We start from the raw sequence: 25,135 nt of genomic DNA on the forward strand, positions 1-25,135 counted from the left end.
GTCCAACGTTGTTGGGCCAACGTGCGCAACGTTTGGTTTCTACACGTCACGAGTAGTTTCGTTGATGTTGCAGCTGCTATGCGCGTTTCAGTTGCTGCGGGTTCTCAACGTAAAAATGATTTCTACTTATTACGCAGTTTAATGTCCCAAAGTAACACTGGCGGTATAAAAGAAGCCCAAGTAGAGGGCTCGTGATTAATTTAGGCCACGTGGGGTTCTTTAAAACCCGCGCACAAATCGAAGTGCACGAGCGCTTTTTCATTTTACCCCCATCAAACCACAGCCACTAAACAATCGTGGCGGGTACGCCGTGAAAATAATTGACAGTATACCTAATAACACTCAGGGACGGTGCCTTTGCACCTATGTTACTGCGGCAGCGTTTGACAGCTCTTTCGCGTTCTTGGGACAATAAGCGTAACTTCCATGTGCGACGGTTTCGCATTAGTGCAAACGAAGAAGAGAAAAGCAGAAAAATAATTCAAATTGAACACTCATCGGTGTATTTTGTCGTGCGTTGCTGATGCAAATAAGATGTTTGTGTATATGTTCCCCAGCTGAAACTGGAAGAAAGGTGGTTAACCGACGGGCCCGAATTTTATTAATCATATCATGAGGAGCCAACAAACCAAGTCGCCAAGGACAACATGAGGGAAATTACTTGTACCTACTAATTGAATTAAAGAAATTATAAATTAATGGCAATGAAAGTGGACGCACAAACTACTACAACTAACCTTGGGAGTGTTAGGTAGCGCCCCCACTCACAAACATTGGCGACGGATGTGGAACGTCCTTTCTGCCGCAGGCGTCACGAGTACGTGATCGTTTTGAGTGAAGGCAACAGGTCATTAAACCCACACATGCTACCTGAAGGCATCAATGTTGCCGGATTCAAGACCCTCGTTATGTAATGAGCGAGTAGAAAGGGAGTTAACCGAAGGGCTCAATTTTTATTAATCATATCATGAGAAGGCCAACAAACCATGACGCCAAGGACAACATAGGGGAAATACTCCAAACACTCCCAAGATTACTCCCGGGCAACCAGTCAAAACTTAAGGAAATACGATCTCTGGCACCCAACCGTTTGTTCAGGATCACATTACATAGGCTAGTTACCGCCCAAACAAGTTATAAAAAATATTGCTTCCGAGTTCTTCCTAATGTTGATTCATGATGTCACTCAAACAGTAACTTCTAGTGCGCTGAGGTTTTAGTTATCATTTCCAATAGCGATGTTTAAAAGGCCAGATACAGGGCACCATACACTTCACTGTCATCTTTTCGCGCTGAGACAGGTTTGCCCTTGCTTGTTTGAACGCCAGTGGTCCGTGAGTTCCGCGGCGCCAGTTTTACGTCGTCTCGAGAGATGGCGCCACGCTGCGTGACGCCTCCTTCAGGCGCTTTTCTTCTTCTAGCTGGGCAATGTGCTCTGTCATCCTGGCTGCTTTCGCTGCCTGTCGTGCCGCCTTAAGCCAGTTTTCTTAATCTAGCTGGGCAGCGTCCATATGGACCAGTGCATAGTATAGCGTGGTGCGGTATGGTGCGGTATGGTGTGGTGGGGTGGGCTGTTGCGATCATGCACTACACCCATTTTAAGTTTGCGGTTAGTATTATCTCCAACCAATCTGCTACGCCGATTGCCATTTCATGCTTCTCTCGATTACGGGAGAGCGAGAAATTTTATTATTTGTTCTTTTTTGTGAACAAAAACATTGTGGAGTTTATTCCACGCATGTTTTTGGTTGTCAGTGGACTTTGTGGCGTGGAAAAAGCACGGCTGCCCTCTTGAGGTTGTCCTGTGGTTTTGCGAGGAAGCTGTCAGCTGCGTACTTGAGTGGCTACAGATTTACATTATCAAGGTGACATCGCCTGGCACAAGACAAAACACGCCTCACTCATGCGACGCTTCACAATGCGCGCTGCGAGTGCGCGAGAAGGATTATGAGAACTTGATCCATTGAAACGCAGCGAAAGGGATCGGATGCCGTCGGCGTCAGCGATGGTCGGCGGGGTAAATGTTCAACATGGTGGTGCACCGAGCGCCTCAGAGTGGCGAGACGCACGTTGTCTCAGCAGGCATAATAGAGCTGATACCGCGTTCTTCAGGCTGCAATACTCCACAAAGTGCAGTCTTTCCTAAAGATACACTGCTCATTTGGCGTGTGACAAAAACAGATCCGGATGTGTATTGTACCTGCAATTCTATCGCCAGTTTTCAGCACATGAGGAGGTTTCACAGCACTGCAACTTAAATGCGTGGCTTAAAGTCTGCCGCCTATTAGATGTGCTCACACGCCGAGAGGATCTTTCGAACTAGAAATCCTAAGTGTCGCTGTAATCTTCATTAGGCGGTTCCGATCGCGCCTTTAGCGTCCATTTGAATAAGATATGTCGAAGCATGTGCTTCTTGCACTTATTATTGCCACAGCAATTATACGCACTGTGGAGGCGCGATCGCACCGTCGCCGCTAGCGGTGTCGTGCTGCGACGGTATCGACGCGCATGCGCGGACAACGCGCGGAGGGTTACATGGTCTCCGGAGGCGCGCATTGTGTTTGTCTACAAAAGCGACGAAGCCAAGTGGGCGCACCATCACGGGAGCACCGTCACACCGTGATGCATACACTGATCCGAACGGAAGGGACAGCAGACGTCAAGCTAAATTTATGTAATACTTTCTTTGGATGCTGTCAATAAGTCGATGGTTCTCTTTCTTCTGTCGCGTCTCAGCCACCATCGAGGTGTGACATCTGCAACGCCGCTGGCAGTGCTCTTCATCACACCAGCTTTCTCTCAGAACTGCCTTAAGCACAACGCTAAGCATTGCTATCGCTTTCAGCGCTTTGCCTTCGGGTGAAACTGCCATTTTTATTTATTTATTGCTATTTTCTTTTGCAGCGTTCCGAACAATACGTGTTTATAAAGCTCAACTGCAACAGAACTTTTACCGCGTAAGCAGCCCGCAGTTTAGGATAGTGCAGATATTGAGGAACCTCCGTGCAAAATTTGTTGTTTGAAATACGAGCGGTAGCGTCACGATAAGCTCGCAAAAATAGTCGTTTATGATACCGAGACTGAAAAAAAAAAAAACGCCCCCCTTTACCGCTCGCCGGAAGTGATGCATCACCTAGAACGCGCTGCTCCTCGGCTTGGCCTCCGAGATGAGGGGGCATCCGCGACTGTTCACGGCACGCTTCGGAGGCGGCGGGCTTGGACCATCAGTTACTGGCGTTATCTGCTTATGTCCTGGTTAAAGGCTGCTAACAAGAGGACTACACAATTACTAGTGCTGCGACTTAGCCAAGATTGCTTCAGTGGTGGGCCATTCCACGCGAAACGCCACAGACCCCAAATGTGACCATCGCCGATTCTCTTGCAAAAAAAAAAAAAAAGAATGGGGCTGGTCGGTTACTGTGTGAATGAGGTTTCACCAAAGTATTTTTCTCCTACTAAAAAAAGCATTTGGTGACGTAAATGCTCTTTGAAATTTTCGCGACGACCGACTAGTTGGTTGAAGGTATCTATTTTTTTAATCAAGTGTGGAAGTAGGTGCAACGACAAATCTTATTTTAGAATATTCTGGTGGCATGATTCTTTGGTGTGACATCATAGGTGAGCACATTTCATAATTTCTCGTGCTTAATTGGCTGAGTTAAAAAGCAAAAAAAAATAATCTGTGTTTTCAGCAATTTTCTTGCATAAGCATCGTTAGGGTTTCAACCACAATATTCTTTCACAATTCTTTCCCGTTGCTATACCTCATGTTAAATATGATGTTCCAACTATGAAATCGTGTACTTTTTCAGAAATTTATTTCCGAATTTGCAAAAAGTCACTTTTTAATTACGTTCACACGTATTTTAAACAATCAGGCCCTTCATATATAATGCGCGAGATAGCTCAATACATGCAACCTTTCAGCAAGTTACCGTTGAGGCGAGAAAAACATTTTTGATGCCCACAATCAGTCTCACCGGTGGGCACTCCAGAAACTGTCTTCACTGCAGAAACCGTATGCAGCGCCGGCTATTCTTTCTGGCACGCATATTCATTGTGGCTAAGTGCCAAGCGAACGCGTGATGTGTCAGGTGACATCAGTTTGAATACATCGTAAACGGCATGTGTTCGTCAGTGCACTTCTAATTTGGGGAGCGTCAAGTATGCAAACACGGCATAAATGTGAGATTTTCGCAGTGGAAGACAGTGGGCTAAATAAGCCTAATCCTCTCCTACGCGAAGGCAGAATAATAAGACGGTCATTTCACTTCAGCTCCTTCACACCAGAATGAAAACGACGCACGACGAGGCGCATGGACACACTCACAGCAGAATATATAGCCTGCAAACTGGAAAAAATTTTTGACATTTGTCTCCAATGCAACGGTTGGCGCGGAGTGTCTGCGATTCAGGTTCTTGCATAACTGGTAATCTGCTGTTCTGTAGTACTTAAAAGAACAACGAATCAGCGCCATGCGCAATATGGGAAGACGTCCTCGAAGCAGACGTGGTTTATTTTTATCGCAGAAATGTATTATCGTGAAGAAGTGGTAGCAGTGCCATCAACATTCGAACAATGTAAACTGATAATTTACTGTCATTTACTGCGCATGAAAAAGCATGCGCCAATATTTCTTGCCTAGAGGGTTAGTCCATAAGCACGGCAGAAATTCAGTTGTAGCCTGCAAGTGTTTTGCAGTGAATGCACTATTCGGGAGTGCCTGCCGGTGAGATTGGTTGTGGATATGAATTTTTTTTTTCGCGTCCCAAACCAAATTTACTGAAATTAAAATTTCTAGATCATAATGCGGACGGCTAGTGCGTGCAATGAGTCACTTTACGTATTTTTACCTGAAGGACATGAATGCTTAATTTATGTCTGAACAGCGTCAAAAACTTTTTTGTCAAATTCGGAAGTAATTTTCTCGAAAAGTGCTTGATTTCATAGTCGAACATTACATTCAGCATAAATTATAGCAACGTTCAATAATATCAAAAAGATATTGTGGTTGAAACGTTAACGATCCTTGTGCACAAAATTTCTGGCTACGCACAATTGTTTGCTTTTTTACTGAGCTAAATGATCGTGGAAACTTCACGAATGTGTTGACCTATGACGACACACAAAGTAAGCACGCCAGTGGAATATTCTAAAATAAGATTTGTCATTGTACCTAGTTTCGCCCTTAAGAAAATATCCCTCCACCAACTTTTGCATCTTTACGGGATCTTCGAAGAGCACTTATGAGTTCCAAATTTCTTGTTTCGAGAAAAACACTTTTCTGAAACCTCATTCACACATTCACCAAATAGCCCAATTTCTCACAAGAAAATCGGCGATGGTCACCTTTATGGTCTGGGACGTTTCGCGTGGTATGACCCTGGTATACATACCTGCTTATTTATAACAATTATAGCCAAAGTGAAATTCCATTACACTTGGTCTTTAATGTGCTCTACATAAGCGTGTGTTCTTTTGAGGGTGGCGCTGTTGCTAAATGTGAGTCTGCGGAGCGGCCAGGAGCATCTCCGCATGGGGACGTTATTGCTGGGTAGTTTATTAATTTAGTAATTTCATATCTACTTATTACACACCACATACCCACTACCAGGGCAGACAAAGGAAACATTGACGATTTGGATCTTACAGAAAGATTACGTAATGTGAATATTTGGTGCAATTATTAAAAGGTTCCGGTATTAGGCTGGTCCCACCTCCCCGTGTTGTTTGCGGGGAAGTGGGACCAGTCAGGGCTGCCGTTACGCGGTTTTTATACTGCCATCCCCACAGCTTATGTGCATCAGTGTACTTATGTGGTAAATAAACTTCAATTCAATATTTAGGTGCAGGCTAAAGAACCCCAGGTGGTTAAAATTAATCTGGAACGCCCCCCCCCCCCTCCCCCACCTCTCCCTACCGTGTTCCTCGGAATTTAATTACATTAATTTTTGCTTTCCATTAGCGGTGTTTGCAGCATCTTGGAATATTTTTCTGCGAGCTTGATACATTCAATTAGGGACTATGGGAATTTGGGACTGGGCCTGTTCATGAATGACCGCTTTGCACCGGTTGAAGTTTTCATTGCATAAATTTCGAAATTGAACGTCTGCCTCCAACCTTACGCGAAGCGCTTACTCTTAGAAAACAATGACAAATGAGATAAAAGTAATGGCGCATGTAATATAGCCTACCTGAAATATAGTTCTCGGTGTGTATTAATGTAGAGCAAATTATGATTACCTAGGAACAAATTTGGCGGTCAGTGTGGTTGGCGCTGAGGCAGGCCATGCATGCCGTTACGCGAATGCACCGGAGACAAGTCTGTGCTGACTGCCAACCGTACTCCTTTTGTTTGGCACCTGTCCTTCGAGCCGCTTTACTGAGGTCAGCCTGAGCTCGTCCAAGCGTCCCGTCTCGGGATCATAAAGTTGCAGCGTAATACCTTGTCGTGACATCAAGAGTCTCTACTTATACTCGTTAGTTTATCCTTATCCACGTAAGCGACAGGCGTCTGTGTACGGGTTCACGTAATTCGATTAAAGAGGTGCGTACCACCTCCAAGGACTGCATACCTGCAGTCCCTTTTTACTAGATTCCGTCACACGTATATAAATGGGCTTATTAAAGGCGTCCGCAATAGTTCGTGCTTGAATAAGGACGAGCCTAGCCTGCGACCTGGCAGCACCGTGCTTGGTGAAGCGGAGGAATTACTTCGTGGGTTGCGGTAAAGATAACGCCGGATCAAAGACGCTTGCTTCTTTGGCTAGCGTTATCTAAGAGAACACTTAAAGCGAGCTGTTTATCGATTAACGGAGAGGGAGAGGAAGGTGTTGGCACGCTTAGTTGTCTTAAGAGGCGCCGCTTTGCACGTCGGGCCTGCGACCTGTCAGCGCCGGTGTTGGGCTTGCGCAGATCCTGCGCCTTCCTCCTCTTGGACAACCTCCGTTTTCGTAAGTGGTAATACCGGTAATATTCACTGCTTGTATCCGTGGCGTCAGTTCGGAGTGTGTTAACGTTGCGCACAGAATTGGTCAGCCCCTTTTGGCGTACAAGGTTATTCCGCTCGTTCCGCAGTTTGTCGAGACAACCATCGCAGCGTTGAGCGAGATTGACATCGGTCGTTCTCAACTGGTGGAGCACCGCATGCGTAATGCGAAAGACTACGGTTCGGTTCCTACGGATTACAAGTTGTTTTGTCGTGCGTTCTCAATTCCCATTAGCCTACTCCTAACTTATATTTAATAAGCCGTTAATTTCCACTATGCCTTCTTTGGCATCATTGTCTGTGAGCTTTATGTGGTTATAATTGTGCTATCGCAACAGCACATTTCAACCTCTTGTTTTGCAGATGATGCCTCGGTCCTCCCTGAGGCGCTTTACGCGCCAAGTTCGCCTCTACTCTTCCAAGGCGGCGGAGAGCGGCGGTGGAGAACGTAGCTACAAGCTGCTTGTTGTCGGTGGTGGATCGGGCGGCATCGCAACGGCTGCAAAGTTTGCATCCAAGCTGGGCAAAGGAAAAGTCGGCGTTCTCGAGCCCCATGATGTAAGAGGAGCTGCTTTAGCCTACAATGCAGTGAACCTGTCTGTTTTTACTCGTAATTGAAAGCTATGGCGACTGAGCACTTCGATCTAGTTCGTGAGTGACGCAGAACAAATCATATGTCATAGTCTGTAGTTATTATACGGCGCACCGCTAGACGCAAGACAAGCGCACCACAAGTGCAGTGCGCCGAATTCCAGAAACAAGCGACGAGTATAATTTTCCTTTCTTTTTTGTTCTTTTTCTTTTCTATCTTCCTTTTGCTGTCCCGCCGCCAAACACTGATGACGACCCAATGCATGTCGTCTACCTTCTCCACATTTTAGCGCTAGATTTCCAAGAAAAGGTGTCATGCAAAATTACATTTAATATTACGGATCAAAAGAAAGCAGTAAACAACTGAAATATGAACGGTGAGTTGGCGATAGTTAACATTCTTTCTGTGGAGCATGTTGTTTTGCTAATTAACAATTTACTCATGTGCTTTAACGCCGATGCTAATTAACGTAAATGTGTACTTAGCCGAGCAGATTATTTTCTTCGGGCAGGTGAATGCCATTTTTACGAGTAGTCGACCTCTTATAGTAACTTTATTTATCTTATCGATCACTTGCTTGTGTACTCCTGAGCTGTGCGGTCACGATCTAGGCGAATTTACGAAAGGAACATATAGGTTATTCTCTCTCGTATTTTCTCGCAAGACGCACTGCTACCAGCCTCTATGGACGTTAGTCGGCGGTGGCATCAAGCAGTTGTCCAGCTCCTTCAAGCCAATGGCCGACGTAATGCCCAGCCAGGCCGACTGGATACAGGATGCGGCCAAAACCTTTTCGCCGCAGGAGAACACCGTGGTCACCAAGCAGGGACTTAAGGTATGGGGTTCAATGTTTCACACACATAGGTAAACTGCACACTTTTTTCGTGTACTCGACGGGCCCGAGCTGCGATCAGGGGGAGGGGAGTATATATACTTGATATAGAAATATTCCCCTGTACGCATTCAACAATTACGAATGAAAAACACTGCGCAAAATAGAGAAGCAGACAATGCTAAAGCATGCAGATACCTACAAAGAATATATGTATTCTTTATAGGTATCTGCATGCTTTATTATTGTTTGCTTCTCTATTCTAATTATTACGGGCGAGGACGAGAAGGGAATGAGAGGGTACGCTAGTCCGTGCCAAGATGGGTTCTTAGAAAAGGTTTAAGTCCTACGTGTGGATCGCACTATGACGAAATATTGTTCACCGTCTATTACTGCGATAGCAATTGCACAAACGGTCGAGGCGGATTCGGGCCGTCGTCGCCGCCGCCGTTGTCGTGCGTCCCCCGCTCCACGGCGCACGCGCAGCACAAGCTGCGAAGGGTTAGCCGAGCGTCTCCAGCAACGCGAAAGACGCTTTTGGCTGCGAGAACGGCGGATCGAGCTTGACCGACCGTGTACGTCACGCTCAGTCCCGTCTGCGGCGGAGCCAGGGTCGCGTTTCTACACCTTCCGCTGCTGGCGTGAGCGTATAGTACGAATGCACGCGAAATTGCCGCGCGACTGGTCGCTCGAGGCACTTTGGGTGTGTTCGCGGGCTGCTTTCACGCTGTTACGTTTCGCCTACAACGCGCGGTAATGCCGGCGCGGGTGCAACGGACGCCGGGGCTTTATTCAAAGCGGCGGACATTTTGGCCCGTGCGACGCCGCCGCAACGCTTCCCCGCCAAGCGTGTCCAGGCGTGTTTCAGTGCCACGTGTCTTCGTGTGTGCGTGTGTGTGTGTGTGTGTGTGTGCCCTCGCTTGTCAAAGCGCGGCAGCCGGGGAGCGGATTTCCCCGAATGAGGAGCCTGGAGGTCTCTCGGCTCAACCGTTCGCGCCGTCGTGTGGGCGGGTTGGCGATGCGTCACTGCACTCGGTTCAGCAGGTCTCTCGGCTCGACCGTGCGCGCCGTCGTGGGCTCATGCTCCGCCGTCCCGTGACCTTCATCCCGTGACCTTCATCCCGTGACCTTCCCTTTTGGACCGCGACGCCGAGAGTATAAGAGCAGCTGCCCCCGGACGCCAGGAGAGAGACTCCGATTTGTACTGTTGAGTTACGTGCTCTCCCGTCTCTCCACTTCGGTCGACCTGACCGGCCGCTCTTTTGCTATGTTAGAATAAACAAGTTGTTCTGTTACCAGTCTTCTCATGCTTTGCCGGGACCTTCGGATGCTTCCAGTGCCCCAGGCCGCCAGGCCAACGCTACCCTTGGGGCTTGCGACCCATTGGCAATAACGGGCGTCAGCACCGAGACCCCAACAAACTCGTGCCAGCGGTGCGATTACAACATCTGGTTGCCAGCGGTGAGATCGCGACAACGGAGGCCAGCAGCGAAGAGATGCGGTTGAATGTATGCTGAGCAGCACAACGACCATCCGGGAGCAGTGCAACGAGCCCTGTGTGATGACTGGTTGCCTGCAGCGGAACGACTGCGCTGAAGTCTTGGCTGCGAGGTTTGGTGAGTGCGGGACTTTCTTCTTCTGAGTTTTGCCAGGCTTTTGTTAGTGTTAGAAACAGAGCTGGTAATTGTGGTTGTCGTTGCTACCGGGTTAGTTTGCGACAAGACAATAGTAGGCAGTAGAGAAAGCAGCATTCAGAGCAGCCATGGATTTGAAGTCGTTGCGCAAACCGAAATTGCTGGAGCTTGCGAGAGAGTTGGGTCTGGATGTCTCAGACAAACTCAGAAAACCAGAACTGCTAAGGGCTATTCTTGAGTTAGAAGCTGAGGATGACGAGCTGTCGGAATGCCTTGAGACCATTGAGGAGAGGGAGACGGCAAAAAGACAGGAGCGCGAACTTAAAGAGCAAAAAGAGAAACAGGAGCGCGAACTAAAAGAACAAAAAGAGAAAGAAAAAGAAGAGCGCGACCGTCAACACGCTTTGGAAATGAAGCGTCTCGAGTTAGAGATGGAACGCGCTCGTAATGGAAGTCAGGCACACGGTGCAGGAGAACGAGTATTGTTCAAAATGACTGACCTGATGCGGCCGTTTAAGCTTGGAGAGGACATTGGTTTGTTCCTGGTTAACTTTGAGCGAACGTGCGAGAAGCAGGGGTTCTCTCGGGAAACGTGGCCACAGCGCTTGCTCACTTTGCTACCCGGCGAGGCGGCCGACGTAGTCGCTCGCTTGGAGAGAGAGGAGGCAGAGGATTTCGACAAAGTGAAATCGAGTCTGCTAAAAAAGTACCGGCTGTCAGCGGAGGCGTTCCGTCGGAAGTTTCGGGAAAATGAGAAAGGCAGAAGTGAGTCATATACAGAGTTTGCGTATAGGCTTATGTCAAACATGCAGGAGTGGCTCAAAGAAGAGAAAGCGTTTGGTGACCACGAGAAAGTTCTGCAGTGTTTCGGGCTAGAACAGTTTTATAGTCGGTTACCTGAGAACGTGCGGTACTGGGTCTTGGATAGGCCAGACGTTAGTACGGTGGCTAGAGCCGCTGAGTTAGCCGAGGAGTTTGTGACGCGTCGGGCTCGTGGAGCTAAGGACGGTCAAAAGGGTGAATTTGGCTCCAAGTTTGAGAGGCCAAAGTTCACGCCCATGAGAGCAAAGGGGGACACACGTAGTTCGGATGCGAGTGAAAGCAGTCCGACCGAACGTAAGGAGACGGCGGCAACCGAAGCCGAACGCAGAAAGCGGTTCGAGACGAGGCAAGCGCGCGTTTGTTATACGTGCCAGAAGCCGGGTCACTTTTCGGCGCAGTGTCCAGAAACAAAAACACAAGTCGTGTTTTTGTCTATATGCAGCACTGACGAGAACATGAAGCTTCTCGAGCCTTACATGCGAGACCTCCTCGTGAACGGGAAAGAGTGCCGAGTGCTTCGCGATTCCGCAGCTACAATGGATGTAGTTCACCCCTCTTACGTAGAACCCGATATGTTCACGGGCGAGTGCGCATGGATCAAGCAAGCAGTGGAAGCTCATAGCGTGTGTCTGCCGGTAGCAAAAGTGCTTATTGAAGGACCTTTCGGAGCACTTGAGACGGAGGCCGCAGTGTCATCTATGCTGCCCCCCCAGTACCCGTACCTATTTTCGAACAGGTCCGATCACCTCCTGCGCGAGAAGGGGCTTTTGTTTGGGGAGGCTAGCGTTCAGGCCTTAACCAGATCGAAGGTTCGGGAGCTCGCTGCAAAGGCGGTAGTTGCGGGGCCGACGTTGTTGAACGATGAAAAAGGGTCAGAGGCGCAGCAAGCTGGTATTCAGAGCACGCCCGAACGGGATAAAATTGAGCCTGTAGCGTTAAAGGCACCAGATACTGGAGAGGAAATTCCCGATGCGGGAAAGTTAGAAGAGCTTCCGGTCGAGCTTCCGGGACTAGGCTCAGTGACGAACAGGAAAGACACCGATCAAGTCATTAGTGACTTAATAAGTAAAGCATCGCTGTCGCCTGAGCAGAAAACCGAACTACACCAGCTCTTACAAGAGTTTCAAGGTCTGTTCTCTGAGAGGCCTGGTAGGACTTCTGTCCTTACTCATGACATAGAACTTACCTCCCCAGAGCCAGTACGATCCAAGGCGTACCGGGTGTCACCCCGCCAGAGCGATATTATGGAGGCTGAGGTAAAGAAAATGCTACAGCTCGGTGTTATTGAAGCGGGTGAGAGTGATTATACCTCCCCTTTGATTTTAGTTGAGGTACCGGGCAAGGAACCTCGTCCTTGCGTCGACTACCGCAGGCTTAATTCCATCACTAAGGATCAAATTTATCCGATCCCTAACATCGAGGAGCGCCTTGAGAGAGTGAGTAGCGCTCAGTTTATTTCCACCCTAGATCTTGTCAGGGGTTATTGGCAGGTTCCACTTACAGAAGAGGCTAGTAGGTATGCGGCGTTCATTTCACCAATGGGGACATTCCGTCCTAAAGTTTTGAGTTTTGGTTTGAAGAACGCGCCATACTGCTTTTCAAGCCTCATGGATAAAGTGTTGCGGGGACAGCAAGAATTCGCTTTACCGTATCTAGACGACGTAGCGATATTCTCCGCATCCTGGCCTGAGCATATGGCCCACTTACGGGCAGTGCTAACCCGCCTCCGCGATGCGGGCTTGACAGTCAAGGCTCCCAAGTGCCAGTTAGCACAGGCCGAGGTTGTCTACCTCGGACACGTGATTGGTCGGGGTCGTCGCCGCCCCTCTGAAATAAAGGTGGCCGCTGTGCGAGACTTCCCGCAACCGCGCACGAAGACCGATATTCGGTCGTTCTTAGGTGTCGCCGGCTACTATCAGAGGTACATCCCCAGGTACTCTGATATCGCGGCTCCCTTGACGGATGCTCTAAGAAAGACAGAGCCGCAAACAGTCGTCTGGGATGAGACGAAGGAAAGAGCTTTTAGCGCCCTAAAGAGCGCCCTAACAAGCCAGCCTGTGCTACGATCGCCCGACTACACAAAAGGGTTCGTTGTTCAGTGTGATGCTAGTGAGCGAGGCATGGGCGTTGTACTGTGCCAACGGGAAAATGGAGAAGTAGAACACCCCGTCCTGTATGCTAGTCGTAAGCTGACCAGTCGTGAGCAGGCGTATAGCGCCACCGAGAAAGAGTGTGCGTGTATCGTGTGGGCCGTTCAGAAATTGTCATGTTACCTAGCCGGCTCGAGGTTTATCATTGAAACGGATCACTGCCCTCTCCAATGGCTGCAGACCATCTCTCCCAAAAATGGCCGCCTCCTGCGCTGGAGCCTCGCTTTGCAACAATATTCCTTTGAGGTGCGTTACAAAAAGGGGAGTCTCAACGGTAACGCCGATGGCTTAAGTCGAAACCCCTAACGTGGGAATCAGCCTCAAAATTGCTTGTTACTGATGTTTTTCTTCCTGAGGCAGGATTTTTAACCTATTGCTTTTGTGTAGTGTTTCAAAGTGATGATGTGTTTCTAGTGCAATTTTCCGATTTGTGGACGCGTTCTGAGTGCTGCTAAACTACTGTAAGGAACTAGGCAGCAGTATAAAAGGGGAAAGAGCCTGGCAGGGCTTAGTGAGGGTTGTGCCGTGCTTGCTGACTGAGCGGTTGACTTTCAGGCGTGGTTCTAACGCTTGCCGGAAACGAGAACAAAAATGTCGACTCTCCCGAAGTCACTTTGCAGTGTCCTGTGTGCACCTGAACGTGAGAACGAGGCCTTCTCTGTGCGCTGCGCTCAAGAAACGCCAAAGGACGCCCGACTTCGGTTATGAGCATCATCGAGCGACATCCCTCCGGACAGCGGATGCAGTCCCCTGTCCATCGGGATCTCCTTCCCCCGGCGGGGCGGTCTGTTACGTTTCGCCTACAACGCGCGGTAATGCCGGCGCGGGTGCAACGGACGCCGGGGCTTTATTCAAAGCGGCGGACATTTTGGCCCGTGCGACGCCGCCGCAACGCTTCCCCGCCAAGCGTGTCCAGGCGTGTTTCAGTGCCACGTGTCTTCGTGTGTGCGTGTGTGTGTGTGTGCCCTCGCTTGTCAAAGCGCGGCAGCCGGGGAGCGGATTTCCCCGAATGAGGAGCCTGGAGGTCTCTCGGCTCAACCGTTCGCGCCGTCGTGTGGGCGGGTTGGCGATGCGTCACTGCACTCGGTTCAGCAGGTCTCTCGGCTCGACCGTGCGCGCCGTCGTGGGCTCATGCTCCGCCGTCCCGTGACCTTCATCCCGTGACCTTCATCCCGTGACCTTCCCTTTTGGACCGCGACGCCGAGAGTATAAGAGCAGCTGCCCCCGGACGCCAGGAGAGAGACTCCGATTTGTACTGTTGAGTTACGTGCTCTCCCGTCTCTCCACTTCGGTCGACCTGACCGGCCGCTCTTTTGCTATGTTAGAATAAACAAGTTGTTCTGTTACCAGTCTTCTCATGCTTTGCCGGGACCTTCGGATGCTTCCAGTGCCCCAGGCCGCCAGGCCAACGCTACCCTTGGGGCTTGCGACCCATTGGCAATAACGGGCGTCAGCACCGAGACCCCAACAAACTCGTGCCAGCGGTGCGATTACAACAACGCTCGCAAAAGCGCTTTTATGTAGCACGAATTGGGCAGCAGAAAGCTGTATCGGAAATCTTACCCGTTGCTCCATAATTTTCTCATTGACACTTTTCATCTAATTACAATATTTGAGAAGTTGATTAAGTAATTAGGACTAATTATATAGTTAGGCGGAATGCACAAAATAATCCGAGTGTCTCCAAACGACGGCAGACGATATTACATTGGTTCTGTTTAGCTACGTGGCATTCGCATAGTTTTTAAACTCTGGCTCAAGTGAGCTGGGACGGCCTGTGCAAGCACACCGGCGCTCCCTCACCCCCCCCCCCCCCCCCGTGCTGCTTTGTGCATGCTCTGGCCTGAGTGTAACGGCAGTAAACTCGGCATTAACGTTATGCAATACTGAACTGAGCGCTGACTAACGACACTGGTTTCTCGTCGACCTCATCTCGTGCAACCATTCAGATGCAACGCCTGCAGCTCCGCTGGCGGCTCTCCCGATCACGCCCGATGTTCTCATCTTATTAATTAGTTTATTAGTGGAGATCTCAACTTCTCGTACGTTGTCTATTCGGCCTGCGTTCTGTGCGTAATTTGTATATCGTCACTGAAAATATTGAATTTGGTTGCTTCTACGACGCGGCGTGCTGTGCAGTCGGTGTTTGTTTGTTTAGAATAACTTTCTGTGGGCCTAGTTGTTGCATACTTGACAAATATTTTTAAAGCGCAAACAAGCAGCACGTCGCAAAAAGAACGTCAGACACAGGACAGGCGCGCTGTTCTGCGTATGACCTTCTTTTTGAGACCTGTCTCTTGTTTGCACTTTAACAATATTTGTCAAATTTGTTTGTTTGTTTGTTTGTTTGTTCGATTGTATGTTAAATATAAAGCATGCGAAAGGTGGAAAATTACCTTGCACATTGCAGTCCATGCGATATATGTATTGGGTACTTGAAACGCACTGAATGCATCCTATTTCAACTTGTGTGTACCACTTTCACCAGAAGGCCCCGATCGTTGTTGGCGATGGACACAGTTCCCGAAAGCTCCGCTTTGTTGCTTTGGTTTCAAGCGTAGCGAAGTGTAGCGCGCAGTTAAAGACTTGCAAGTTCGCACGCTGAAGCAGTTGGCGAGAGAAATGAACTTGCCACCAGCAGGATCGCAACCGCGTGTCCTTCCGACCGTGCGTCCACGTCGAATTATCGGGATCCTTAATCCGCGGCGCCTTGGAGAGCAGCATAGTTTATTGACACACGAGCCGCTCACCACTGCACTGCTGCGTAATATTCCTGCAAACTAAGCACGTAGCCACTGATTTCGTCGCTTCTTCATTGTTCTGTATTTACCTCCTTAATTGCCTTAGAGTGTCACGTCATGGTTGGACAAGAGCACCTCGGTATTCAATGAGTGGACACAGTTACAGCGTTCATTTTGAGAAGACAAACAAAGGAACAGAGGGGCTCAATTTATTCCTACTAATTCGTCTTTTCATCCATTTATGTTTACGTTTTCAGTGCTATTTCTACAAATAAATGAAAGCGCAGTTAACTTTTTATACGGCTTACTTGGCTTTATCATTTGTTAGCTATAATCATCTAGATTTTGTTGTTTTCCATGGTTTGATTGGTAAATCGTGCGAAATTATAAACATTTTCATCGCTTTCAGTTTGGCGCGATTGGGCATCTCATCTTACATAGAATTTCTTGTGCTGAAATAAGCTGCGTGCTTCTGCTTCTTTTTTTTTTTTTAAGTTGGTGGAGCGGCAGCTCTGCATACCAAAGTGATGTAGTCGAAGGAGTGCGGTGTTTTTGAAGCTGCATTTTACAACTTATTTACCTTCCTCCTCAAATATATTGGGAAATAAACTTCAAACATCCGAAAGTGAATGACTACATTAAACCATAAAGCACAGGTGCTTTGCCGGTGCGTAGTTCTTACTTTTTTCTCCTTGTTTTTCTTATAGATCAAGTACGACTTCCTCGTAGTAGCGATGGGAATCCAGGTGCGGTTTGACTTGGTAAGAGCGTTATTTCTACAAGCTTTTCTTTTATTTATTTTGCTTTAGTACTGTATACGGCGACTGATTCTTTTGTACTTACCGATTATGTTTCATTGCTGCATGACTCGTTGAAGGCACGGCAGCTCAGTGACGGTTGATTGGAAGGATCTAGTCCGATTATGCCACATATCGAATAGCGACGTTTCATCATCATCTTCATCATCATTGTCATCATCATCGTCATCATCCGCCTATTTATGTGCACTTCAGGACTAAGGACTCTCCCAACAATTTTCAATTACACCTCTCTAGCGCCAGCTTATCTCGCCTTAATTATGCCTGCTAATTTCGTAATTTCATCACGCCACCTAGTTCTCTGCCTTCCCCAACTGCGCCTACCTTCCCGTTTCACGGCACCCGTTCTGTAACACTAATAAGCCACAAATTATCGGCGCTACGCACTACATGTTCTGCCCAGCTCAATTTCTTTTTCCTGTTAATTTTAACTTGAACATCGGCAACACCAGTCTGTTCTCTAAGCCACACTGCTCTCTTCCTGTTTCTTAACTTCACGCCTAACGTTGTTCCTTCCATCGCTCGTTGTACACCATTCAACTTTTTGGGAAGCTTCTTTGCTAATCTCCAAGTTACTGCCTGGTATATTAGTGCAGGTCTGGAATGTTATGAATCTAGATTTGCCAAGGACCGCTGTAAGCTGTCAATCATAGCGTGGTAATGCTCGAACCCATTTTCTGAAAATAGCGACCTCTGTATGCTACGTCCACACCTCAGACCTTGCATCGCGTATACTGCGAATATCGCGGCGCAGGTAGTTCGCGGTACAGGTTAGTAGAAGCATTCGTGGCTATTCAGAGACAGTGTGTATAGAATTTTATTTTTCCTCATTGCGCAATTCAGGCGGGGAAGCTTTGCTACTCCTTGCGGCTGCCGAATTTTACATGTCGTTCCAGTCTGGCTATGGCTTTCTCCCAGCTTAATTCCTTTTCGTTGATCGAGTTTATTTGGTGATTGCGCTTGCGCCCTAATAATTCGGTTAACGTATTTTTTTTCTTGCTTCTCCTCGCTGACGTGGCAAAGATCGATGGCCTGATGGAAGCCTTAGAGACGCCTTACGTGTGTTCCAACTACTCGTACAACACGGTCACCAAGACGCACCAGGCGATGCAGGCGCTCAAGGAAGGCAACGCCATCTTCACCTACCCGGCCACGCCCATCAAGTGTCCTGGCGCAGCGCAGAAGATAATGTACATCACCGATGCATACCTGCGAAAGGTGCGCACCTGCCGTCTAATTCTTTCACTATTTGTTTGCATGCCATATTCCCTCACCGATCCAACAGTCGTTGCTTCGCGTGCAGCATCCCTGCGCGCGAAATAAGTCGGCCCCCGATAAGAGCGCGACAGAGCTGTGCGTAGGGTCGCAGAGCGAAAACTAATCAGGCGCATGCGAGGTTGGTTGTGCGTTCGTAGCACCTGGCGCTACACTGTGCTTTTGGGCCGCTGCAGTGATAAAGTGAGGGGATTGAATTGTAAAACTTTGTTTGTCCAACAGATGTAGGGAAGGCTTTAAGCCTTCCCACCTAGACGACGGCCAGGAGTCCTTGGACCCTAGCGGCGGTTTCGGCCAGTCGGACGGTCTTCAGTTGAATCTCCGGATCGGAGCTGAGTAATAAGGTCTCCCATTGTTCTAAAGACTTTATTCTTCCCTCAGAGGGAGCCTGTGGGCATTCCCACAGAATGTGATAAAGATTAGCCCTGGCTTTACATAGCTTACACTGGCTGGAGTACTGACCCGGGTAGTAGAAGCTGCACGACACCGAGCTTGGAAACGAGTTGGTTTGCAGGCGACGCCAAGTGGAGGCCTGGCTCTTGTTTAAGGATATATCAGCCGGAGGATATTTAACCCGCCCTAGTCTGTAGTGTTGTGTGATCTCTCTGTAACACACTAAGCGGTCCCGCCCCGTGAAGCCTTCGGAAAGAGCTTTGCACATGTTGGCTTTGTTTTGCGGCCACACCTCTGAAGATTATTCCTGCTCAACGCACAGCGAAGCCAAAACGCATTAGCATAGCGGCAGTGCGGCGGACTGTGAAGCCTGTACTACACCGCGTAGCGCTAAGTTAAGCGCAGTACTTTTTCATCAAACGGGAACAGTAATAATGTAATAATGTAATAATTATGAGAGCAATGTAGGGTATCATACCGTGCCAGAAGGTGTTGGTGTGTTCAACTGCGATAGCTCGCCATAACGGCCTTTAAATGTCATCGACGGGGTCGCGTGTTCAGTACAATCTTTTTCTCTCGAGACGTGGGTGTAATTAATTTTTGTCGCTTTACAACGAAAGTTCTCCAAGTCTGGTTGCACCTTCCGGGAGTTTCACGCAATTACTAAATTAATCTGTGCTTTCCTGTTCGCTGCCCAGGTGGGGCGGCGCGATAAGGTGGACATCATTTTCAATACATCTTTGGGTGTTATCTTCGGCGTGCGGAAGTACGCCGATGCCCTCTGGGATGTGGTAAAGGGACGTGGAATCGCCGTTAACCTGAAGCACGAGTTGGTCCAGGTGCGGCCGGCCAAGAGGGAGGCCGTCTTCCGCTTGCTGGGCAGCACAGCTGATCCGAAGGAGACCGTCACGTTCAAGGTGAGTATACGTTCAGCCCACCCGTCAGAAAAGAGCTCCATTTTGGCTGCATATGTGCCTAGGCAAAATTTACTTACTTTTTGTGTGCTGACCGCGGAGTCGACTATATAAGCCAAGCGATGCGCTTCCTCGCGAGGGAAAAAGATGAGTGGTATTGTCCTGCAGAGAGACTAAACGCGTGCCGTAAACAATGTGCAATAAAGACGTAGTACGCAAGGGTCATAAAGACTGGTTTCCCTCTGCGGTCGGCAGAGGGTGCCACCGCTCGTTACGCTGAGAAAGTTCACACTTTTTGTTCGTCATCGCCACAGATAATAAGTCTTGTTAATAATAAGTCATCGCCACTTAAACTCTTGTTGCCCGTCGTCGCGATTTCGCGACTTAATAAATTCAAATGGAACACTTAAGCGAGAGAAATCCCCATTTCTACCCCATGTGTAATCATCTCTGATTCACAACGCAACGCTCTGGGCATGATGCTTGAAACGAGGGTAAACATATCAAAAGCTCGTGCGGCTTCATTCATGCAGGCGCGTAAATTGAAGTCTCTATATCTGCAGTACCGGCTACCTTACAGACTCCCGCAAGATGAGAAACAGTTCACTTGCCAAAGCTGCATTCATTTATTACAAGAACATGTGAACACGAAGTAATTGTCTTGTGCTAGATGCCCGCTTCAGTTTTCTTTCAGTGGGTCTACAAATCTCACGAGGGGCAGCGAAGATGTGAGAGTACTTTTTTCATGTTTTTAACTCGCATACAGATATTTTTAAGTGAAATAAAAATGTTTTTCTTCAGGCATTGTAATCCAGGCTAAACGAGGGTAATACGGATGAACCAGGCAAGCGCTATTTTCCAACGACTAATTAAAAACTGCAAAATTCAGCTACGAGAAATTTCAGAGTAATGTTCGTGAATTTAGGCTCGTTTTACGATTTGATTAATGTTGCGTTAAGTTTTACGGAAAAGTATTTTTCTTTTTGATAAAGTGTTCGTACGTCGAACCCCGTGCATTCCGTTTCAGGTCTTCTTAGGGTAAAAGTATGCAGCAGTGATACTTGCTTCGAGCAAATCTATACAAGTTCTTGAAGCAGATGAAATTGACAATATTTAGGCCGTAGAAACGGTCACCGTGTTCTAGAAACAGTATGTTGCTTGTCATTATTTGTTTCAAGTTCGTAGCTGCTCGATTTTCTGAGTCGGAAGTTAAATTCATGTTAATAAAGTACGTATGTACCCTGAAAAATACCTGTGCTCATGGAAGCTTTAAAAAAATGCATGCTATCGCGTCTCTCCCCTCCACTCCCCTCCCCTCCCCCCTCCCCGCTTTTTCTGGGATTTTATGAATTTCAAAGTTCACAAGCTGGCAAGTAGACTAGTTAGCAAAAGCAACAGTACGGGCAGAAAAAGGACAATGAATGCCACAGTAAATCCACCGTATTCACGTTGGATACACAGTGGAACGAGCCCCATTGCGAAGCGATGACGATGATAATTATGATGACGATAGGAGAACGTCATTCGAATCGTGGTGGTAGCACCACGCTTTTCATTTAATACTTTCAGGAGCATTACATCTTTAAAATCTTAAATACTTTCTACACTAAATTACATTATTCACACTTGGGAGCCGCTTCATTGCGCGTTATCCCTCCCATTAAGCCGTGATGATGACTGATGGTTTCTAATCGCATTCTGTATGAAACGGTCCAACGACAAATAGTCACTTCGCCTGCTTTCGCTAATCATATTTTACTACATCTATTGCAGTCTAGCACGTTTCTCTATTTTATATTCGTTCCCTTCATTTAAACAGCTATCACTGTACCGTAAGGTTGCCTATGCCTCTAACGACCCCGGTTCCATCTTTTCCCAGCATTTTTTTTTTTCACCATTACCCTAAACGTTTCTTACTTATCTCGCGTGCTTACCAGTTAACGCTCCCATCAGCTTTGAATACCAGCGCTGCTTGAAGGTGGACGTTCCATGAGGTTCTGACCGGATGAATATTTTGGCATTTCATTGCGGTGTGCGGAGTCTTGTCCGGACTTTTGCTGCAGCAGACACATGCATCATCATGTTGCGATTATTTTCTCCTGTGTGTTATTGTAATCAGGCAACCAGATCGGGACTCAAATAGCAAGGCACCGCACTTTGTGTTATTGTACAAGATTTCTCTCCAAACTTCTCTTGTTTGATGCCTTTGTAAATCTTCATGGACAATTTTTGTTTCCATGCTTTGCATCCAATTTGCGTTTCTGTTTTTCTCACTTTTTTTTTCGCATGACTCCGGGTTCTCCATCTGCGCTTGTTTGCCAACTTTCTTGACCACAGGATAGAGAAGAGCACCACCTGTCGACTGAAGAAGACACCGCGGTTTATTAAATCCCTAATGAGGAGAAATTTCTTTGACTTCGGCGCGTTTAAATGCAATACGAGAGCGCTCGGTCAACAAAATTTCGCTCCGATATTGTTTTGCGGGGCCGGTTACGCGCAATGACCACAGTCCAGGGGCGGCGATATCAACCACTATCTTCAGTCGAGGTAGACTGTCGAGTGAAGTAACGTTGTTGAAGACAGATAAATTTTCTGCTTTCCTTCGGGCTCAACTGAACGCTCACGTGCCCTCGCATCCCAACCCCCATTTACTCTAGGAATATGTAGGAGGCTATCGAGCACAGAAGGCAAGTGACGCACTCATTCCCTATACCTGCGTTCACGACATACGAGCGCACTTCTTTGATAGCCATAACACTATGCCCTTAAAGCTTTCTCACCTGAGCACTACCAGCAACGCCGCCCTCGACCTGAGAAGGCCCGCGAGTTTATGTTCCTCCTGCTCACCTCGCACATTTTTTTACAAGCACATGCAGCAATCATCCGACAATCTTAGACCTTCAATCCACATTTCATCACTCCGACTGCCCACCAGGCCACCCCACTTGTCAAGCGCGTAGGTAAGATCCTAGCACGCTGCAAACGTGCTGAGAATGTCCCTGAATGTCGCTTCACCCCATATTATCACGTCCGGCAAATACCCCTAGCTTTCCCCTACACCTTTGCGAGCTGGGCGGCATACTTTGCGAGTGCACTATCCCATGCGTCTTTTATCAACTCGAGTGTTGTTACAGCTTGTTCTGCCGCTTTTCCCCTGTACACACCTTGAAAAGCTCTTGTAACCTCATCACCGGTTACAAAGGAAACTTCTGTATTCCGTTCATCTCTATATGTTATCACGGTTATGTTGCTACCCTGGGTACTGTACAGTTCAGGATAGAATTTATCCGCACCCTTAATTATATCCGCGAAATAGCTGATGATGATGCCCTGCCTATCTTTCACTGCATACATCTAGTTCTTTGCGATACCAAGTCTTCTTACTGACCTCAAGCTACCGTCATTCTTCACTGCTCCCTCAATCTTTGTTATAATTTCGAATATTACTTGCTTTCAAGTTTATCAGCTTTGACTATTTAGCAAATTCGACCTTATCTCTAGAATTAGATACTTTCATGCTCTGCTTTTTTATTAGGTTTGTTGTTGCTTGGTGGAGATTGCCTGTTCGCTGTCTTGGCGACTTACCTCCAACTGCGCTTGTGCCCTCTGAAATTATTCTAGTTAAGGTTTCCCTTATTCCTTCTCGACTAACTTCGTCCTCCGGTCTCAAAGCCTAATATTTGTTGGCGAGCCCAAGCCTGAATTCGGCCGCTTTTACTGTGACTATTTCTAGGTCAGTCCGTTCGTTCGTGGCTAATTTTCCCCCTTTCCCTCTTCAAATTCAAAGCAGTTCGATAAAGTTATTAATCGGCAGAATTTTCTTCTAAAACTTATGCATGTACGTCACTTGATAGTGATACGTATTTATTTGTCCTTCACCAGAATTCACTGCGTAACTGCATTCGCGTACCGTCAGCCTTTGTCCCAATAACAGTTAACAATAAATTGGCGTTCTCTCTTCACTACCGCCCACGCACAGTACAACATGCTTCACGTGGTGCCCCCGATGATACCGTCGGCGGTGATCAATACGGGGCCCTCGTTCGCCGATGCTGCGGGATACCTGGACGTGGATGGTGAGACGCTGCAGCACAAGCGCTACCCCAACGTCTTTGGCATCGGCGACTGCACCAACGTGCCCACATCCAAGACAGCAGCCGCCGTTGGTCAGTCTAACTCCATCAAGTCGCACTTGATTGCTGGAAGGCTCGTTGGGATGTTTTCATTTGCTTACTTGTAGGCTTTTACGTTAGCGACCGACCGGGACAACAACTTGCCACTTCGTTTGTGGTTCATTTCAGTGAAATGATCATCGGGCTAGTAGATGCCAAAAGGGCGTCATGCAGCGAGAGTGCTTATTCTGTTAAGTAAACTGTAGCAAGGTGTAGAGCTGGGTGACTCGAATGCATATGCTTACTATTTACAGTTCAAAACCCGACGTAAAGACCAGAACAGATGCGAGATAAGCGCTGATTGCAATTAACGTTTAAAATTGACCTCAAATGCATTTTATTCAGTATTGAATATGCGGGCTGAAGAGTCCGCTGAAGATTTTGTAATCATATCTCTAATCAGAGGACAGCACCAATTGGTTTAAATTCTCTTTATTTGACGGCTTTGGCGATGATCTGCTTAGTCGGCACACGGACAACGGTAACGCATAAAAGAGCAGGTACGCTTCGTGGCCTCCGCTGCATTCAATGTTCCTTGTGGATTTGGTGAAGGGGTACAACGAACCTGGGCTGCACCTTAGCTTACTAAAAAAAAATTAATTCATAAGCCGCATAACTTACACATTCCATTGCCCGCTGCGCAGAGATACTGAAAATGATCAAGTTTTCGTATTGTTATACGATGTTTTGAATATGTATGTCATCGGGCAAGTAATTTATTACATAAAGTAATGTTATCTGGTAGTACTAGTGTTTAAAAATCAGTGCTGCTTCGTATGTGCTGTTCTCGTCTCCGTGGTTCGACTTCGCAGCGCTGCTTTTTAAACACAAGTATGATATTCCCACTAGGCGCAACGCAGGCCTTAAGCAATGTTATTTAGAACTGCCTCTTCATCCAAAACAACTTTTTGGTGGTGTCAGAAGCAAACCTTCCGTTTATAGGAAGGTCCATTTTCGCGCCAGAGAGCGTCCGCTTAGCGGTAGCTTCTTTCAGCACATATGTGGTGTTTCTATACGTTAGGTAGATGAAAAAACGATCATCTTTAACCCTGCAAATTTTTATTTCGCAATCCGAATCTGCATTCGTGTATTTACACTACCCAAAAGTGACTTCACCAGCCAGTTCCTCCTGATAAGGTATTCCCATTCTTCATTAATTCGGTGTGTATGCGTTGTCATCGCTTACCCGTGCCTTTGTCCGACCGTCCTACACGGAGCGAATGGAAAGCAGGCGCTAGTAAAGCAGGCGGTGGTTCTCACGCTCGGTGTTGCAGGTGGGGGTCTGCTTACCCGTCTGTTTTTCGGTCACGTGAGCACGTTCTCTGATTTCCCAAGAAGTCAGACGCTGGGGGCGCAGCGCTTCGTACAGCGACACGAAGCTGCTAAATAAAACGAATGGTGAGGCGAAATATTGTTCATGCTTCATACAGGACCACCTTACTCGGACTTCAGGCTCGACAATATAAAAAAAAAATATATCAGTAACGCTGACGAAAGCAGCGCTCAACAGTGGTAGAACAAGGGATGTCCTCACGCTAGAGCCAACATTTTAATTAGGGGACTTGTATTCCCAGATGACCTGGTATACGCCAACGTTTCGACAACGTGTCGAGACGCTGTGTCTAGCCTTAGATTTCACCTCTTTCGGTGAATATCTGTCTTTGGATAACAGGAGCAACGAGAAATAAGCATTTCAAGCTAAAGCGCGTAACGTAACGCACTATAAGCTAACGTCAGCGCAGTCGGTCTCGCAGCTCTGCTATGAAGATAGGCGTATTTACCGGAAGGGGTGGGGGCACTTGC

At 47.7% G+C, this 25,135-nt stretch overlaps 1 protein-coding gene across 3 annotated transcripts in view; it reads left to right on the forward strand.

Moving 5' to 3' along the window:
* Positions 1-25,135, forward strand: part of Sqor (Sulfide quinone oxidoreductase) — a 33,152-nt gene that overhangs the window by 545 nt on the left and 7,472 nt on the right. Inside the window, exons 1-7 of one of the 3 annotated variants that reach the window (XM_050178653.3) lie at positions 6,833-6,954; positions 7,353-7,547; positions 8,246-8,416; positions 16,468-16,521; positions 17,602-17,796; positions 18,945-19,163; positions 23,140-23,326. In XM_050178653.3, the coding sequence (XP_050034610.1) occupies positions 7,353-7,547; positions 8,246-8,416; positions 16,468-16,521; positions 17,602-17,796; positions 18,945-19,163; positions 23,140-23,326 (1,021 nt within the window). In that variant the 5' untranslated portion in view covers positions 6,833-6,954. Of the gene's footprint in view, positions 1-6,832; positions 6,955-7,139; positions 7,203-7,352; positions 7,548-8,245; positions 8,417-16,467; positions 16,522-17,601; positions 17,797-18,944; positions 19,164-23,139; positions 23,327-25,135 lie in introns of those variants that run through there. The other 2 variants (XM_055071028.1, XM_050178652.3) reach the window with 2 other exon arrangements.

This window comes from Dermacentor andersoni, chromosome 5 (genome assembly GCF_023375885.2).
Source record: "Dermacentor andersoni chromosome 5, qqDerAnde1_hic_scaffold, whole genome shotgun sequence".
NCBI lineage: Eukaryota > Metazoa > Arthropoda > Arachnida > Ixodida > Ixodidae > Dermacentor > Dermacentor andersoni.